At 40.6% G+C, this 19,160-nt stretch overlaps 2 protein-coding genes across 8 annotated transcripts in view; one reads left to right on the forward strand and one right to left on the reverse strand.

Moving 5' to 3' along the window:
- The window catches only part of ZFYVE28 (zinc finger FYVE-type containing 28), a 170,962-nt gene extending 155,875 nt beyond the window's left edge, over positions 1-15,087 (reverse strand). For 2 of the 7 annotated variants that reach the window (XM_075148581.1, XM_075148582.1), the window contains exon 1: positions 14,739-15,086. In XM_075148581.1, coding sequence (XP_075004682.1) covers positions 14,739-14,777 — 39 coding nt within the window. In that variant the 5' untranslated portion in view covers positions 14,778-15,086. Of the gene's footprint in view, positions 1-5,749; positions 5,796-14,738 lie in introns of all 7 variants that reach the window. The other 5 variants (XM_075148579.1, XM_075148577.1, XM_075148583.1 and 2 more) reach the window with 5 other exon arrangements.
- A 529-nt stretch (positions 15,088-15,616) lies between these two features.
- Positions 15,617-19,160, forward strand: part of CFAP99 (cilia and flagella associated protein 99) — a 57,738-nt gene continuing 54,194 nt past the window's right edge. Inside the window, exons 1-2 of the mRNA XM_075148586.1 lie at positions 15,617-15,729; positions 18,562-18,689. Coding sequence (XP_075004687.1) covers positions 18,570-18,689 — 120 coding nt within the window. The 5' untranslated portion in view covers positions 15,617-15,729; positions 18,562-18,569. The remainder of the gene's footprint in view (positions 15,730-18,561; positions 18,690-19,160) is intronic.

Genomic DNA, 19,160 nt, shown 5'->3' on the forward strand with positions numbered 1-19,160 from the left:
AGGGGAATACTTTTTAAGCTTTTCTCGCCAGTTTATTAAATAGCATTATAATTTGCCTACCATACAGAACGAATTCTCACACAATTCCCATTGGACATGCTATTCTTTACTTTTCAGCCTGAACTGCAGTGAACCTACAGCAACTATTGAGAGTTTTCTTTTCAGGAGGGGTACAGTAGGATAATAGACACAAAAGGTCTACAACATGCTAATTATTTTCCCTAAGGATCTACCATTGTACTTTGATAGGCCTGTAGAGCGGTATAAAGCACCTGGATACTTAATTTTCATTTTTGGATATTCATACCACTAATCTATCACCAGAAATGTACAAAGCTCATTTAAATATTATTATGAGGCTGCAGAGGGTGCTCCAACACTGCTTATAGACAATTTCTATTCAATCCCCACATTCCTCAGCAAATCATTCATTGATTTTTCAGAATCAATTAGAATTTGGAAAAAAATCTGAAGGCAGGTGAAGATTAGACTTCCCCTAACACCTTGTTGTATCCAGAGAGAAAGGTGATATGAATGAAAAAAATTCTTCTCCCCGCACCAACAAAAGGTGTCCTGAGTGGGAATAACATCTAGGAAGGCAGCACTTCTCTATAACATTGCCTTTTTCCTGCACCTAAGGTATGAAATACCTAATTGCTCCACACGGATCTAATCGACTGCAGAGTGGGGAATGCAGGCACATAAATATGAAAACACATACTATAGTATCATGTTGTGGTTTAACCCTAGCCAGCAACTGAACACCACACAGTCGCTCGCTCATTGCCCCCAGCTCCAGTGGGATGGGGGAGAGAATCGGGAGAGTAAAAGTAAGAAAACTTGTGGGTTGAGATAGGAATAGTTTAATAATTGAAATAAAGTAAAATAGTAGTAGTAGTAATAACAATAAAAGAATATACAAAGCGAGTGATGCACGATGCCATTGCTTACCACCTGCTGACCAATGCCCAGACAGTTCCCAAGCAGCTATCGCTGCCCTCCAGCCAACTCCCCCAGGTTATATACTGAGCATGACATCGCATGGTATGGAATACCCCCTTGGCCAATTGGGTCAGCTGTCCTGGCTGTGCTCCCTCCCAGCTTCTTGTGCACCTGGCAGAGCATGGGAAGCTGAAAAGTCCTTCACTACTGTAAACACTACTTAGCAACAACTAAAACATCAGTGTGTTATCAACGTTATTCTCATACTAAATCCAAAACACAGCACTGTACCAGCTACTAGGAAGAAAATTAACTCTACCCCAGCTGAAATCAGGACATATCATCAACCATATTGCTAAGTTGCTTAAGCAAATAATCTCCCTAGAAGAAAATTCTGCTTTAAGAGTAGCTCCTCAAAAATAGCAAAGCTTTTAGCTCTTTTTGTGACCACTCAACACTACTATAAAGCGCTCACAGTGCAGAATGCAGTGGCTTGTGCAAACAGTGCTTTACTCTTGGGGGCTGAGAATCCACAAAATAGAGTGCCTCTACTTGTGTATTCCAGATCTTGCTTTCGTATTTAGCACTGCAGAAGTTTTATTTGCTAGCTTTCAAGTAAGCAAAGTGCAGATTAAAAAAACCACAAACCTCCTTTTGGCTAAAATTAAATTTAACAAGAATTTGTAATTCTCCCCTTTATTACAGTTTTTTCAATCTCATTCCAGTAAGCACACAGCGAAAAGTGTTACATTATCTGACAATACTACCATTTAAATATATTAATTCTGAGCCAGCTGATGGAAATTAAATAGAGGAAGTGCTTTTAAAGGCTTTGATTTTTTTTTTTTTAAAATATTGAAATAGTGCAATTAGCTCATCCTTCACTTTACTGGCTCCAAGCCCCAAATTAGCAAATTCTAGGTTTGACAATACATATATTGAACTTGAAACAGAGAACAGATATACCAAACACACAATAGAGCATTAACTAAATACCTTCACAATTCTTTTTGGAAAGAACAGCTAGCTCAAAGCATCAAGTTCAAGAATGAAAACCCTGCCCTTCACATAGCTCACTGTCTTGCCTTACTACTTCTGCAGAGTTTTGCTTCCAGCAAATGCTATCTGTGCCTTTGTCACTGCAAGATTACTTGCATTAACATTTTATACAAGGTCTGCACCTTAATGTCACCTAAAAATAACTTTGGGTGAGCCTGTTTCACAGTAAAGAATTGAATTAGAAGTCCAACTCTTAGTGCCACCTGACTTCACCTGCGTTTCAGACTGCTCTCTGCATTACAGGAATTAACATCTGTCATACAAAAGAAAGAGCAATAGAATAGGTGCAATTTGGATTAGGGTTTCATTTTACCAGTGTTTATATTGTGAATACAACATAAGACACAAGCACTAAAGACACTGAAGATGCAACTCCATAGTTGGTAGAAGGTAATATAAAGACCATGCTGCCACCAAAAGAGGAGTTCATACTGCCCCTCTCCCCAGTTAAGCTGACAACTAACTGCAAAATTATATGAACAAAGCAACTAAGTTTCCACCTGTGTTAAAAAGCTGATCCAATGCAAAACACAGCCACACAACTTCCAATACTAACAGCAGGGAGTTAAGACAGGAGCACATGGCCATAAGCTGAAGCATCAGCAGTGCACTAGCAGCATTTCTGCACTTTTTGTATTGTCTTGGTTGACTTAAAATTCACAAGGGGAGTGCAAAAAGGTTGTTGGTAGGAGTCATATATTGTGAACAATGGAGAAAAGTGAATACATCTCCCTTTGCTCTGAAGGGATCACTACTGCACTAATACATTTGACCATATCTTACAGTACTTTACAGAAGATTTAGGTCATTATAAAAGAGAAGTTGCCTAATAAGCAGTAAAGGAAGGGAGTCAAACAGTATATAGTAACCAGAGTTGTGATATGGAGCAACTGTGAAACAGACCCATATTTTATCAGAAGAGTTTGCAGCAAACAGGTTCAAAAGTTAAGTTTAGTCATTACTGATAAAACTTTCATCCAACACTGTAAAACCTATATACATCATTTAAGAGACACTTCTAATTCCTATTTTATTATGTGGCATTTATCACATCAACTTTATTTTACACAAACCAAATAAAAAGGATTTTCCGAACTTTGCATTTAGGACTCAAACAGCTATTGACTTGGAAGACACACCCCACCCTCCAAATTACAGAAGCGTTTCAGTAGAAGGAAACCCTTTTTTCCCCATCAGAAGCTTTGCATGTCAACATACACCAGTGATTTTACCACAAGGGGGAGATGAGAAAGACAGACAGAACTGACTGGAGGCATGGTTAGTGAGGCATTGGTTTAAACATGACTAATTAACAGCTGAAAATCACCATTACCTATCTCCCATATGTTCTCATTTGTAAGCAAGAGTTGGACAGTGAATCTTAACATATGGCAACAGTAAGTTGCACTCCAGTCTTTGAATAGCAAAGCACATACAATCTGGTCCACTGCTTCAGCTGTAAAATGTTATTGCAGTGTAACCTAAAAGGAAAAATAATCTCATATTATTATTATTAGCACTAGAAATGGAGAAATGGCAAATGAGGAATAAAATGGTAAAGAAACCCCCAAATTAAGCTTTTCTGGCTAGTTTGGCTATTGGCTTACATTTAAGGGCACTGAATAATCTCATCTCACCTCCATGCCTCAGTCCCCCATTTGAAAGCTAGGAAGAATGACTATTTGTATTCGAAGGTTGCACAGATGATACACAAGTTTTGGACCACACACAACACGCAGGCACACACAGATATATATATATATACACACACACAAAGAGAGAGAGAGAGAGAGAGAACTATAATAAGAGCTGGAACCAGCCTCACAGCATTTCATTGCTTGACCTGACTGATAACAAATGGCTCTGGGCTTAAGCAACAATTGTGCTTAGCTTTCTTACGTTATAACTAATGTTTCCAGGAGAAAGGTTGTCACCTATTAACTCTTCAGGAGCACTCATGAAGTATTATTTATGACAGTCTTACATGGTTTATCTTTTTTCAAAAAGCATGAATTAATATCTATCAGATACACATTTTTTCTGAACTAATCAAAAAGCTTATTAAGCACCGATCAAGTCAACTGAATTTAAACAATGGACTACCTCCTTGTTTCATGTAAGAAACAAAAGCAACGAGGCACTTTAAATTCACCTACATTTATTTGTTAACATCAGAACAGTAGATTATATATGTGTGTGTATATATATATATGTACATATAGATTGATATACACGTATTACATGAAGAAATTAACAGAATGTTTCTAATGTAGAGTAAAATATTCTTTTAATTTTTTATATTGAGAAGCACATCATGGCTTTTTAAAGATGCATTCATTTTTTAAGAAGTTGCATCCCAGTTCCATATCTAAAAATACTTTAAAATTCAGAGGTATGAGTTATTTTAACATTAACTTATGGGTTTCTTGTTATCAACTATACACAGCACTATCTACTAAGAAAGTACCAAATAGTAACTCTCAAAGTTCAATAGGAAAAGAAGAAATCAACTGAAAAATAGATACAACCTAAAGCTAAGGCTTTCTTAAAGAAACTAATTGTCAAAGAAAATACTGTGGCCGACTGAGAAAATATACCTTTAAAAATAACTGGACAAAAAAATTAAAGGGAATATATGCTCTGAAATCAAGATAAATGCTCAATAACAATCTTTGCTTGCTTGCCTCTTCTAGTGAGAGAAGTGGAGAAAAAAAGCCTACTGCCTTTCTACTTCAGTACCTATCTTCCTACTGTCACCACTACTATCAGGTATAGTATTTGTCAAGTATCCTGACTGAAATGAAGAGGGCAAAAAAACTTGTAGCAAGTCTGCAATTATGTACAAAACGCCTCAAAAAATTCTAGGGGGAACTAATGTCTTTGTTAGGGAAACAGAAGCCATCGCGAACAGTGAACAAAACTTTTGGACACAGAGAGGTATGATAAGGCCTAAGCAAACAAATAAAAAAACCCAAAACCAAACAATAAAAAAAACACAAACAAGAACCCACAAATCAAAAACCAGTCTTACTGAAAGTTGAAGACATTTGCTCTGGATATAATTTATCTTCCTCAAATATACTCAATCAACTGCTTAGACAAAACAATTAGCAAAAAAATTATCATAATACAGTAAAACTACAATCAACGCCCTTCCACAAAATACCTCCAAAACACCCCCATGATATTTGAAACCAGAGCCTCCAACACGAACACATCAGTTTGAAGAAAATGCTCAATAATCACTTCAATATAAAGAAAATATTACCAAATTAATAATTACACCAGTGAACACCTGTCAGTAAGCAATATGCACTTTTTAACCTAAAGCACATCAAATAACCTGACCTCTTCCAATTATTTGCTGCTCATCATGACACAACATTCTTATGCTCAATTTTATACAAAAATTGTAAGATAGCTATGAGATGCACAGGAAGCTCATTCCTTGAAAGAACCCACTGCTACGTGTAGTCTTCAAAACAGACCCCCAGATCTGGCTAAACTCGCCACCAGAAGCATACATACTAAATAGAAACAGACTTACAGAAAAATCAATGCAAAACTTTCTAATGCCTCTTTACAACCACCCAATGAAGCCTATGCGTACACTTACAAGAATGCAGTATGTTTCACCCATGGCACCACACATCCTTACAGGATCTGCACTCATGTAACCACACAACCAGCGTGTTCAAGGATGAACACGCACCAGTCATCAACAAGGGACACAGAAAAACCTAGTTACCATTTCCACTTCATCTCTTACGCCTCAGTGAGGACCTGCAAGATTCCTTAAAACAAAGCAAAATAAATCATGTATTCAAGATGAGATTTGGTTGATGGCCCTTTACATTTTTTCCTACTCCTTACATCATATTAACTCTTCCTTATTCTACAAGGGTTTCCATCCATCTTGCACCATAAAATGACATCATTTCAATTGCATCAAGATATCTTTGTAAGGCTGTCAACTACATCAGGTATACTGGTCCAGCTTTATAAAAAAATACATTAAAAAAACATTAAATAATATGTTCAGTACTGCAGGCACTCTATATATATATATATATGAATCTTGAAAGTAAAGTAAAAGCAGACAGTGCTTTGAGAGGATTTGGTGGGTTTTATAGGAAGCATGCTGATGTGTTCTCACTTCTATGGTAAGAGCACACAAACTCCAGCAACTGGACTAAGACAGCAAGGTGAAATTTCTGCCAGGAGATTGGTGCTTACAAAAGGAGAATTAGAGAAAGAGGCACTGATATGAGAGCCCATGCCATTCCTAAAAAAGACTCCTAGATGACAAACATCCAAAAGCCACTTTTAGACAAACATGCAAGACCCCTTTCATGCTCAGCTTCCTTAATGGGAGAAAACAAGAACCTCAATAAACTTGAGTTTTTGAACATCTGATGAACATCTGATGAACCTCAGAATGTCAGGAAACATTTCCTACGTTAAAAGGTTTACAAAGGAAGGTGAGAATTAGAAGAATGCAAAGCAGAAATGCAGAACACCCTGAGCATCCGGTTAGTTTAGCTTCAACCACCTGTAATTCTCAGAGATCAAAGTGCCAGTCGACGGCAGGAATTAACACATTCCAGCATAAACATCACCCCAATTTAAATTAACCTGTGTCCCATTTGAAAATAAAGAGCAGGCATTTTGAAAGAGGAGAGAGAGATCCTCCCTTTTTCCTCCTTCAAACTGTTTTTCTGACATTTTTATGCAAAGCATTTTCTTCCACCCTATCTTCTTCACCTCTCTCCCCCCTTCAGTGTCCTTTTCCCTATTTGCTTTCCTTTCATTCATTCACCCAGCGTGGTGTACATGGAACTGACATGCTCACTCTCGTTATTCATTCTGAAAGGCTATCAAGTATGGATAAAGGCCCTGCGAGAGAAAAGAAAAATGGGCCTACAAAGACAGTGCAAAGTAGAGGCAGTCCCTACATGATGCCCTCAGGGGTCAACTGTCATTGCTGTAGATTGTTACGCACTTCCATAGCCTCACTGCAGAACCCTATTTCCTTTCATAACTCAGTTCCTGTCGATCAGCTTTTCAGCGCATCTTACTCCTGAACAGGATCAAAAGCATTAATACTACAGGGAGGAGAGGGTGGTGAATGTAGAGGAATTGGAGTAAGAACCACCATCGATAGGATCAGAAAGATCAAGAAGAATTGCCAGGCTAGAGGAAGTAATGCAAAAAAAGTCACTGATTACTGGGGAGACAAGAAGGCTAGAACAGAAATACACAGACAGGATGTACTAAGTCAGGCCCGCATCATCAAAATAAATAAATAAGAGCAAGACCTTCCAGTCATAGCAGCAAGGTATACTGAGACAGGAAGACTGTATCTTCGAGTTGTCCAAACGTTCTATCTCCCCAAAACTCACTCTTTCCTAGATCCTAAATCTAGACCTCTATAAAACACATTACAATTTTTGTCACTCACCTGTTTTCAAACAGCAAGCAGCTGACACTGCCTCAAAGGAAAATCGTGTTCTATTACACTGCGCTATCCATCAGACATCGGTTAAGTGCTTTGCTTTAGCTGACTTAGGGACAGCTTGAGTTTATAGGATTCAACAGCTTCAGATAGCATGGAATGCAGCAGTTCGCCTCCTGAATGCAAGCAAGGGGCATATGATTATTATACCAGTGATCCCCAGCTTATAATTTTAGATACAATAAGGAGTTGGAATATTTTGTACTTTCAAGATGAAAACAAAGACTCAGCTGAGAACAGGTAAGACAGACTCCAATTTAGCAGCATCCTCCAGTAAAATGACCAAGCTTGAGAAACTTGCTCTTTCACATGCACTATGAAGGTTGGTCAGCCTTCAAACATGAGCCAAACATACTCAGCCTTCAATTAATTTATTTTTAACATCATTATTTAAAAATAGTTTTACTGAATGAATTTAAATGAATATTGCTAGCACAACTGCCATGAAAGTAGATCATCATAATTATTAAAGCAGTTAAATGAAGCATGTCAAAAGTATTTGCACTGTTTATTTTTCAGTTAGTTCAGTAAGAAAATATTCTTCTGTGATCCAATGCAGAGGGTATTTTTGGCAGGTTTTTTTGGTTTGTCATTCTTCTAAGTAACCTAGGAAGAATGCTTTATTACCTTTAAAAAGCAATTTTTTCTTATTTCTGACAGGAAGTACCATGTGGGGGGAAGAGGAGAACAGAATCTGAACATCCAAATCAAGTTTCCAAGAGAAAGAGCAGAAGATAGTCTCTGCAGGACAAGGGATGCATTAAGTCACACCAACGGCTGCTTGAGAAAGTTTATAAAGAAAACGCTTACCTCAATAGAATGAAACTCAGCTTTAAGCACCAACAAGTCTGTAGTCATTATGGAGACCAGAAGTATAAATGAATTGAAAAATGATTAGACATTTTAAGGAAATATGTTCACAAGCTATTGAATTATAAGGGTACAATCTGCAGCTCAGCTATGCTGCAGGCTACCATAAGTTTAAAAGAAAGCCCAGGGGAAATATCAGTTTCTATTCATCTCATCTTTTTTCCCTAGGCATCTGTTACAGGACACAGAGAAAGAGATAACCACCAGACATCACATCAGGCTAGATGGACCTTTGATCTGATATACTATGACTCTGCTCACAGTAATCCACATCAAAAATACTTTTGCAAGGTATATGTATTTCTCTCACATCAGAGTAATTAAGAACAGCCAAGCAATTCTCTTAATAGAGAACAACTGCAATAGTTACCTACTTCCCTTTTTCAGATACAAGTAAAAATCAAGGCTAAGAAACAATATGAATGCAGGAAATTATCTTCAGTCAGCTGCAGAGCTAGAATAAAACAGCAAAGAATTATTAGTTTCCACACTTGTGTTCAAACCACTAGATGGTGCTTCTAAAATGAAGCAATTCAGTATGCAAAACTCAAACTGAATAACGTATGCTGATTTATAAGTTGCCTTCCTCTGGATTGTTATCAATAACACTGATTAACGTGGTTCAATAGCTGCAGCCTCTGATCAGACAGTAGCAACAAGAATAATTAAGCAGATAGTTGAGATCAAAGAGCTGATTGTGAAAATAGTGAAGATTTCCAAAAACCCAGTAACTGCTGTTTCCCCAGGTAAAAAAAATTCCTCATTCTTCTGTCTTTGAAAGTCACTAGATGTTAATATATTGCATTAAATAACAAGTTTTGTTCACAAACTGCTATGCCCAAAGGCTTTGATTACTGTATGGCACCAGTAAAAAGAAGCTTTATGCTACAAATAGCATTTATCTCTTCTTTCACTCTTCATTCAAGTAGTTTTCCCTAAGACATTTTTCCAAAGACTGAACTCGCTCTAGTTCTCTTCTGTGAAGACCAAACCCTTCAATTTTCAGATTTGGAAATCATAGCTAAAATAAGATAACTGCTTTCTACCTATCACTCTGTAAAATCATCCCTGCTTTTTCATTCACTCCCCCAAAACTAGTCTCAATAGTTGCTTGACTACTCTCGTAGCTTCATCCTTTTTCATTTCTGACCATTTCCATCGCCTAAAATAATCCTCCCTCTTCCTGCATCTCGTTCTACTGACCCAACTTTAAAAACGCTCTTTGCAGTACGTTAAGCACAGTCAACTGTGTCATTTTTACTATCTTCCATTCTGCTAAAGTTCAAGCTTCCATAGACCTTTAAAGAACCCTTCCCCTTTTTCTACTTACAACCGATTTTTTCCTACAAAAGTTCCTACAAACATGTTTCCTCTATTCCTTTAAAAGAAATAATTCAGTTTTGACTATTTCCTATTGTATTTCCAATCTTTTACTTCTTTGTTAGCTCTGCCACTAAGCAACCCTGACAACACTGCTGAGAAAGATTATCTTATGTGTAGCTTTTAATGTTCAACACTCACCTAGGACTTTTTTTAAACACTTCTCCTTGTGCAAAACAATGCAGAAACTCCTAGAGGTAATTTGATTTTTTTTTTTTTGCCATTGGCTCTCACTTTTCTACTTCAGGGGATTGCTCTTGATCCCCTAGGAATGCTCTCTATTCCTCTTACTTGCATGGGATCTTCTTCCAAGATACCCATTTACTATCTCTTGTTTTAAAGCCTTTTTTTAAATTAGCATACCTATCTTTTGTTCAAAGTCCTTTAACAACTATTATTAGCAACTATTATTGCTAGCTATGGCTTACTTCCGTAAAATGTAGCTTAGTAAGAAAACCCTTAAAAAAGTTAGAGAAAGGCACTATGCACAAACACAGGAACAACCTTCTCCAAGTACCAGCCATTCCACTTATCGCCAAATGTTATTTCTGTCAGAGAGCACTATTGCAGAAACATGTTAACAGGAAGCAAGAACTTCTTGTCTTGAAGATGGATCCACTAATCCAGCCACAGAAAGTAATGATCAGATTAAAAAAAGAAACCAATGAAAAGTATTTCAAAACAAATACCCAGGAAGATAGTAACTACAATTCTCAGCATCTCCAAGCACTCCAGGGGGAGAAGATGCGTAACCTCTGAAGCATGTGAAAGAGGTCTGCTGAGTACCTACTTGTCAGTAAGTGTTCACTCCTAGCTACAAGTTGGGGCCATTGCCGCTATCTTCACATCTCCATGGGAGCTTTATTTAAAACAGACACTAATGGCACAGCTGTACCTTGGTCAATCTTAGAGAGAGTGGTGTTAAAAAAAAATCATACAAAATCTCCAGGCCTATGCAAGCCTCATGAGCATCATTAAACTGGGACAAAGCATTCACAAAGCAGTATCTTTACTACCAATGACTATGAATTTTGTGTGAATTATAGGAACATAAGAAATCCTTCAACATTTACCTCAAGAAGTTTGCATTCTTTTACTATCTAAAAGAAACTAGGAGCAAAAAATTAGATTAGTGAATGCACAACTGAAATAAATATCAAAAAAAGAAGGTAAGGCCTCATAAAAAACCATATTCCTTGGCTTTTGTTCCCCAGGTAAAAATTTATTCATATTCATAGATGTAAACATAAAATAAGCACTATTTTTTTAAAAATTAAAATATGAAAAATAAACATACACTGAAGGTGTTTAAGTCTGTTACGCTAAGCAAATTAAAAACATCTTGAAGTCATGGTTAGAGACAGACTTTTCCCCCCCCCCATCAAACCCTAAACAGTTTTTTCAAAATATCAATAAACGAGATCAATTCAAAAGAGCTACCCCAGTGAGCTAGTTACCCATGCTTTTTTCAAGGTAGTCTCTACATTTAAGCAGCAACATTCGCATTTGTGAATTACTCTGAATACTTCGGATATCAAAAGCATTTCAAAACTCTGCAAAACCAGTCCAGTTCTGTATTTTTGCTGGATGCTCAGATCTGCCTGGGAGCAAGTTCTGACCTGACACCTGTGGAATGCTCCAGCAGCGGAAGGCACAAGATAAGAAATTCCCTGAAGTGACAGGAAATACTTCTATTATATCTGTGCATACAGACAAATATTTTGATTTAGAAGGAATCATCCTTTGTCTCAGAAAGGTGGCAGTGCCTGGGAAGCCTGCAGTATCCTGAGGAGGTCGGAATAACTATTGTTCCACCAGTGTGCTGCAATTCAAAAACACTATTGCTTCAAATCATTCCTCTGCATTTTCTCCTGGTTCAAAAGCAAACACCAACCCCCCTCCAAAAACTTAATGCATTGAATCTGCAGTTCCCCGAAGGAAAACATATCTTACAGAAAACATTTAAAAAATTAAATAACTGATGTGACATAGGAGGCTGGAAACAAAATCTCATCTCTGCTCGGTCTCTAACACATCAGTTAAAAGTCTGCCTCCTACCAGCTATACAGATCACGTCACTGCTATTTATTTCATTCTCTGGTTACCTCTACCATCAGCATTTGATCTGGGTTATTAAAATCTGGTACATCAGCATAGCTGAAGAATAGGGCTGCACAGGAAGAGCACTGACTGCACAAGGATCTAGAAAAGTGGTGCTGTTCTCGTGACATGCTCACAACATTAGTCAAGACTTTCCACTTCCTACATCCACATTGTCTCTCCCATCCTTGGTATGTTTAGACAGAGATGCAGCAGTTAGCAAGTAAACAGCTCTGTCTAGATGCAGGTCCCTGCACCTTACAGTAACTTGATGATTATCCTGATAGTTTTGTAATTCCAGCTTGTTAAGCAATATCTGTTCTATTCCATTTCCTCATCTCCCCCATTTACAAAGATTAAGCTGAATTAATTTACATATTTTGGGGTTGGGTTTTTTTTAGGAAGAATTATGAAATAGTTCCCCTGGGATTAAGCTAAACCATATATTCAGATTTCTGAACGGGCTGTACTGCGAATTTGCTGCACTCTGATGTCATCCCCCCTGCCTTCACAAGTATCTCTGAACAGCAATCAAAGCCGCAGGCCAAATGCCCAATACCATTAAAATCTGGTGCCATGCAGAAGTCCTATTATATGATAGCAGGATCTGGAATACTTCAGAAGAAGCACGCCCCATCATTGGTAGTAGCAAAATCTAACTGATAAAATGTACCTGGCATCCGTAGTACCTAGCAGAGGATTATAACTAAGCAACATAAGTCACTAATGATGATAGCCCGCCCCCCCCCCCTCGAATAAATAAATAGTCAAAAAAGTCATCTTCAAAATACATTATATTCAAAACCATTTCAAAATAGACTGTGGAACCCACTAACGTTACAGGAAGGAATCCTAAGGATTGCTTGATGAAATAGAAAAGCAAGTAGTATAACCAGGAAAGTTACAGTCCCTAAATGTGAACACCTCCATCTTACTTTCTACCAAAAAAGTGCTATTCAAACTTCTGTGTTTGAATTTAATTACATTACCCATACCAATTCAATAGGCACATCTGAAAAAAAGTGCTTGTTTCTGAAGGAACACACACTATTACAACTTGCCAGTAGTCCATTCTGAATACGAGTACAAAAATGATGTAGTAAGCTACTGAAACTAACAAAAACCATTCACAAAGAAAGTATAAATATACAACAAAAAGGACACGGTGCTGTCTTTAAACTAACAGCAATAGATGCTACCAATCTATGAGGCCCAGTGTCATGTGACAGGCTTGGAAAGTTCCTTTACCCACAGAAAAGTCCCACAGAAATATATGCATAGACTGATAGACAGTTTGGATGCTGAACATACAGCCTACAACACAGAGACAGTATATTAATAAGTAAGTTTTATGATAAAAAGATGAAATCTCCATTAGAAAGAAAATTAATGTAAAATCTAATTAGTTTTGATAAAAAATAGTGACAAAAGCTACATTTGCAATGATTTCTTCTGCATTCAAGATTAGCTGTATTTTCTTTTTGTTTATTAACTGTTTCTCTCTTAGTTGTTCCTTGGTATAAAACACACACAAAAAAGTTTATTTAAAGCTACCTGTAATTTTTTACTGTATTTTCAGTTACTTAATCTTTAAATTATTTTCCTTTCAGTCACTAGCAGCAATACCAGACAAGTATGTGTTCTTCAACAGTACTCACAACAGTTATGACTACATACAAAATCCATAAAGCCAGCATAATCTGAACTTTTATTTTGCAGTCTCACCTCAACTTTTTTTTTTCTTTTTTTAAACCCCAGCATACTGGCTGTTCTTTGTGTATGGAAGATTTACAAACACAAGGCTTAACACTATTACTGAAATTAAAACATGAGAAAAAAATGGGTGGTAGTGACAGACAGGGACAAAAATTAAATCAAATACTTCATAAAGTGAATAACTATACTGACTGCTGTAGTGCCTGAACAAAAAAGGATGGAGTAGATGTTCAAAACCAGTAATGCCCTTCACATACGATCTGAACATCACATGTGAGACAAGATCACTCTCCAGACAGTTGTTATTTGACTCGTGCCAGAAGATGATAATTTCATTACTAAGCAAGCTATGATTCTTGGATTCCTTCCAAGAATTTCAAGCGAGAAGAAAAGGGCAGAAAATACATACCTACCGAGCACCATTCAACAAATCTTTTAACTTAAAAAGTTCTCAGGTGCACGCAGATAGCACTAATAGCGGAACAGGAGCACCTGAACCGCCTTCTCCCCGCGTTCAGGCTACACGCAAGCCGCAGAAAACAGCCGCCCGGAGTTCAGCCGAGAAGGACTACCCGGGGGTTAGGCACGGCCGCCTCCGCGCTGCCGTGCCCACCGCGGGGCGCGCCGCAGGTCCGCAGCCCCTCCGGAGGCCCCCCGGTGCCGGCGTCCCCCCGGGGGCGCCACCGGAGCCGGGGAGAGCCCCCTGCCCCCCCGGGCCGCGCTCTCGTCAGGTCCAACGGCACACGCTCTGCTTTGTCATCTCTCCCCCCGCAGCGGGCGAGCCGCTCCGCGCACGCCGGTACGAGCTGTTCGTCCGCTCCGGTGCCTCGCACACCCCAGCCCCTCCCGCCTTCCCCGCGCGGAACCGCCGCAGACCGCGTCCGGCAGGACCCGGCCGAACGCAAGCGGGCCGAGCCCCGCTCCGCGCCGACCTCACGCCACCTCCGCGGCCGCGGCTCCCGGCTGAGGCACCCGCGCGAACCGACCCACGGCCGCCAGCGCCGCCACTGCGCGCCCGTCTCCGCGTCTCCCCGCCGCGCCTCAACTTCCCAACCGCGGGGTGAGGGTGACCCCGGGGGGAGGCGAGCCGAGGTGCCGCCGGGCAGCGCCGGCCACCCGGTGCCCCCGAGCCGCCCGGCGCTTCCTCACAACTTACCTTGGGTTTATAGAGCCACTTTCTGAACCTGTTCATCATCACCGCGGCCGCTGCCACCCCGCCGCCGCCTGCCGCTGCCACAGGGGCTGCCGGCTCCCCTCCCGCGCTGCTCGGGGGACCGGGGCGAGCCCTGCCCCTCGCCGGGAGCCTCCGCCGGGTCGCTGACGCCGCCGCTCCTGCTCCTCAGGGCAGAGGCCGCCAGCCGCTGACGGAGCGCGGGCGCCGCGCGCGCTCCCCTCAGCGCAGGGACCGGCCGCCGGCACCGAGCGCTCCCCGCCTCGCTGACAGCCCCCAAAACATTGCGCGGCCGGCAGCAGCGCCCCCCCGGCGCATGCGCAGGAGCAGGCCCACGCTCTCCCTCCCCGCTGGCTCCCGCGCCCGCGACCAATCCGATGGCGACCTGGGACGGCCCCCTCCCCTCCCGGCGGACTCGCCCCGCCCACTCTGCTGCTCATTTGCGTAACACGCGAAGGGGGCGGAGAGACTACGTGCCCCAGCATGCCACGCCTCGCAGCCGGAGGCGCCGTGCGGAGCGCCGCGGCCCGGTGGATGCCGGGACTTGTAGTCTTCTCCGGGGGGTACGCTGAGCGTGTCCGCTTCAGGATAGCAAGCCTCTGCTTGTGACAGTCAGACCCTACCCGAGTGCGTGGCAGCCGGCTGATCGATTTCTAGCTGCCCGTGAGCACAAACATCGAGGAGGAGCGGAACGAGTTGCTTGGCAACGGCGTCAAACAATCGCCGCCATCTTTTTTCCGGGCTAGGTAGTTCTTTGCCCCCGATCGGGCCGTTCCGCAACACGAAGGCGGGCGCGCGGGAGAACTACAGCTCCCAGCAGCCCCTGCGCCCCTTAGCAACGGCGCCGAGCCGCCGGCGGCCGCAGCGGGGTCTCTGCGGCCGGAGGGTCCACGCCGCCGCTCCTGCCGCGCTGAGAGAGGGGCGCCAGGCTCCGGCGGGGACGCAGGCGGCCGCCCGGGCTGGCGGGGGCAGCCAGGTACGGGACCGGGCAGCGCCGGGCTGAGGGGCCGCCCGTGGGAGCAGGGGCCGCTGCGCACTCGCGCATTTACCTCAGGCGGCGGCGCCCGCCCTGGGGCCTGGGGTGTTGCACCTCTGCGGCCTCACGGTCGTCAGTTGGCAGCGAGGTAGCTGCCGAAAACAAAAATGGGTAAAATGCTTGAAGTGTGAAAGTGTCAGGTGCCCTGGGCAGGCTTATAACTACTTCACTGGTTTATTATGTATTTATAAATACAATAGAAAAGATAAACGAGGCCAGTGTTTTCTGTAGACAGGATTGTTGGGCTTTGCTCCCAGAGTTTTCATTAACTGTTGTGATTTTGGGCAAGTAGCCAGCCTTGGTGTCCTTTGGCTTACCTATCTAGTAAATATAATACAACTTACTTGCAGAACGTTTTGTACAACTAATGTTTCATTGTAAACTTCCACAAGATATTAGATTAAAAAATACTGTGTCAAGCAAAATACTTGTAGTAGGTATGCAAAACATTGACATATATGCAAATTAAAAATGAACATAAGATCCAGGCTGTAGCTGCTCAGGGTGAATGTTTTCCATCTGATGTTTTGCTGCCTTAAGGGAGGAATCTGCTGAAAAGAGGACCTGTGCCCAGAACTGCTCTCTGCTACGCTCAGGTGACAGTCAGCGATGCAGAAAAGTCCAGAGTAAATGAGAATGGCAGGATGTAACCATTGGGACAACTGTATCCTGTATTCAGTGGCTTTTTTTCTAGCACACAGCTGAGAGAAACACCTTGTCCATTTTGAGCAGTAGCTACTTGATCTGACTGAATTTTGCATGGAGGCTTAGTTCAGCCCTCTCTTTAAGAAGGACGGGTTTCATCAGAGGAAATGCAATCACAGTCTTTCTACGCCAGGAACATAGCAGCAAATGTAAAACCTGAAGGAATCTTTCAGGTCACTGAAACCAGTCCCTACAATTGTGGCCAGTCTTATCCTATGTAATTGCTTTCAAAATATCTCCAAACTCCATTGTAAAATAAGGCTAAGTCAGGTTCTTACCTCCTTTAACTGAAATTCTACATCTGATAATGGAAGAAAATTTCTACCATTTTATACATAGTATAAATTTATATCATTTTTATACATAGCAATTAGAATATTCTCCTAAATGGCTGTGTGGAAATAAGGGTGCATGTCATAATACAATGCATTTTATGCCTGATGTGTATGTTTTAAAACATTGATGATAATAATAGCAGTTTATTTAAATACAATCACAAGTGAAGTTCTTTCTGTTAAGAACCCTTGTATGTCCAGAGTTGTCAAGATGTTACTATATGTCTTAGTTTTCATATTCCAGTTTTTGGTTTTAATGATTGTTATTTGGAGAGGAGGGGTGAATATCAGCATCTGCAGAACATGAGAGCTCAAACTCATGTCTACTATGCCAGAAGAAAAGATATTTGTCACTAGGAGAGCTGTTGGAGCCTGAATTATGATTCAGCCTGAATGAGTACAGAGGTATTTCTCTCTCCCTTATCCAAAATCCCTTGTGAGTGTAAGAACCTTGGCAGGTACAGAAAAACAGATCATGTTTCTCAGAGGAGAAAGGGTGATTCCTCCTGTGACAAAGAGACACAGTAGCACCTCTTTTTTTATTTGCCATCGCTTGTCATGATCCAGCCCTGTTTTGCTGGACTTTTGCTCTTTAATTGGACATTTTGTCTTGATCATATCAGGTAACTAAATGCCTATATTGAGCATAATCACAGACAAACTCTTTTTTTCAGCGGTTTGAGATTAGTAATTAAAAGTGCTGTTTAGGCAATTATTATTGAGTATGATAATGCTGAAAGGCAGGGTACAAAAACACTGTATCTGGAAATGTTATGATAGCCTTTCAAAACAAGAAATGAATTATCTTTACCACAGTGGGAATGAATCATCTTGATCAAGCGTTCTTTTCTAACATCAGAATATGATGGTATATAAAATACAAAAATGATTTTCAAAAATATATTTTTATTCTCACCATGGAAAATTACTTCTGTACTCACATTTTCCCATTGCTAAAGCAGATTAATGACTTTCAGCCCTGATCGTTACTATCGTTGGTCTTTCATACACATCAACATGTGCATGTGTATAAGCAAATGAATTATAGTTCTTGTCATGTTAACATCAAAATCTAGGTATCCAGTTCTGCAAACTCTCATGCATATGAGTAAGACATCATTCGAGATAGATGTAATCCAGTCATTTCACAAACAAAGCATCAAGCATAAAAAGTACCTAACTGCTGTGCCTTCAGAAACCTTGATGGTGGCCTAGGCTACTCGGGTGTTGTGATCGCTGTCTCACTGCTTCCTTATAATACCTCTCTGTTCCTATCCTTTTGTTGTTTTGGAAAAATAGGCTGTTAATAGCAACATGTGATAAGTTTTAAGACTAAAATTTTGCTTTCAGTTGCATCTCACTGGGAAGAGCAATGTATTAAATAGGACCTGGATAGCACACATGCAAAAATTCATGCTTTTCTCTAGTATTATCTTTAATTATATTTCGTCAAGTAACTAACCTGATACAGAAACCATTTCAGGTATCATCCTAAGAATCTTTTGAGACATTTGCAGAATAAGAAATATGTAATTATGTCTTGTATTTTATTGATGTTTGTACTGTATTCTCATTTCTCCTGTTAGCTGTTCTGAGTAACTGTGATTTTGAAAGCTTGACCTAAATGTTCTCTTCTACATTACTGCGGTATATTTTCTCTATGAGCCTATCAACATACATTATGCTACAACTGAAGGAGGCATGAAAAATTAATGATTTACTATATTTATAGGATTCTCCATGGTGAAGATGGTCAGCCATGGAAAACATATTGCAATAATAGTCCAACAGCTTAACAAATTTAACCCTGAAAATCAGAGCGTGGAGGATTTCTTGAATGAATCATCTAAGATGTTGCAGGTATATTAAGTTTCATTTCATCTTACATAGCTTACCGTGTTTTACTAGCTGATTTTAAACATAAAGATATATGTTTTCTAACATGTACACTCCTGACTAAGCTGTTCTGTAGTTTCTTATCTCCTTTCCTCCTTCCAAATGGAAGTTTCTGTCAGCAGCACCCATTTTGCATATATGAATGCAGTTCAAAAGCTGACTCACAGGATCAGGTTTTTTTGCTTTGAGGACATAAGTGACCATCAGAATGGTGGGATAAAAGGGAAGTGACAGTAAATCAACCACCTGATTTTAATCTAATACTGCAAGTAACCAGACCAAGATCAGCCAATATGTAACTATACTGGCTGAAGCAGTTCCCATCCTTTCCTGACCATAATCTGTCACCTCTTCCCATCTCTTTGTCCTCAGTGCCACCCTGACTTGTGCTGATGCAGCTACTGGATTGAATCAGCTTTAGAAAATCACTAAGGG

The sequence above is a fragment of the Calonectris borealis genome, chromosome 4 (assembly GCF_964195595.1).
Source record: "Calonectris borealis chromosome 4, bCalBor7.hap1.2, whole genome shotgun sequence".
In the NCBI taxonomy this organism is placed as follows: domain Eukaryota; kingdom Metazoa; phylum Chordata; class Aves; order Procellariiformes; family Procellariidae; genus Calonectris; species Calonectris borealis.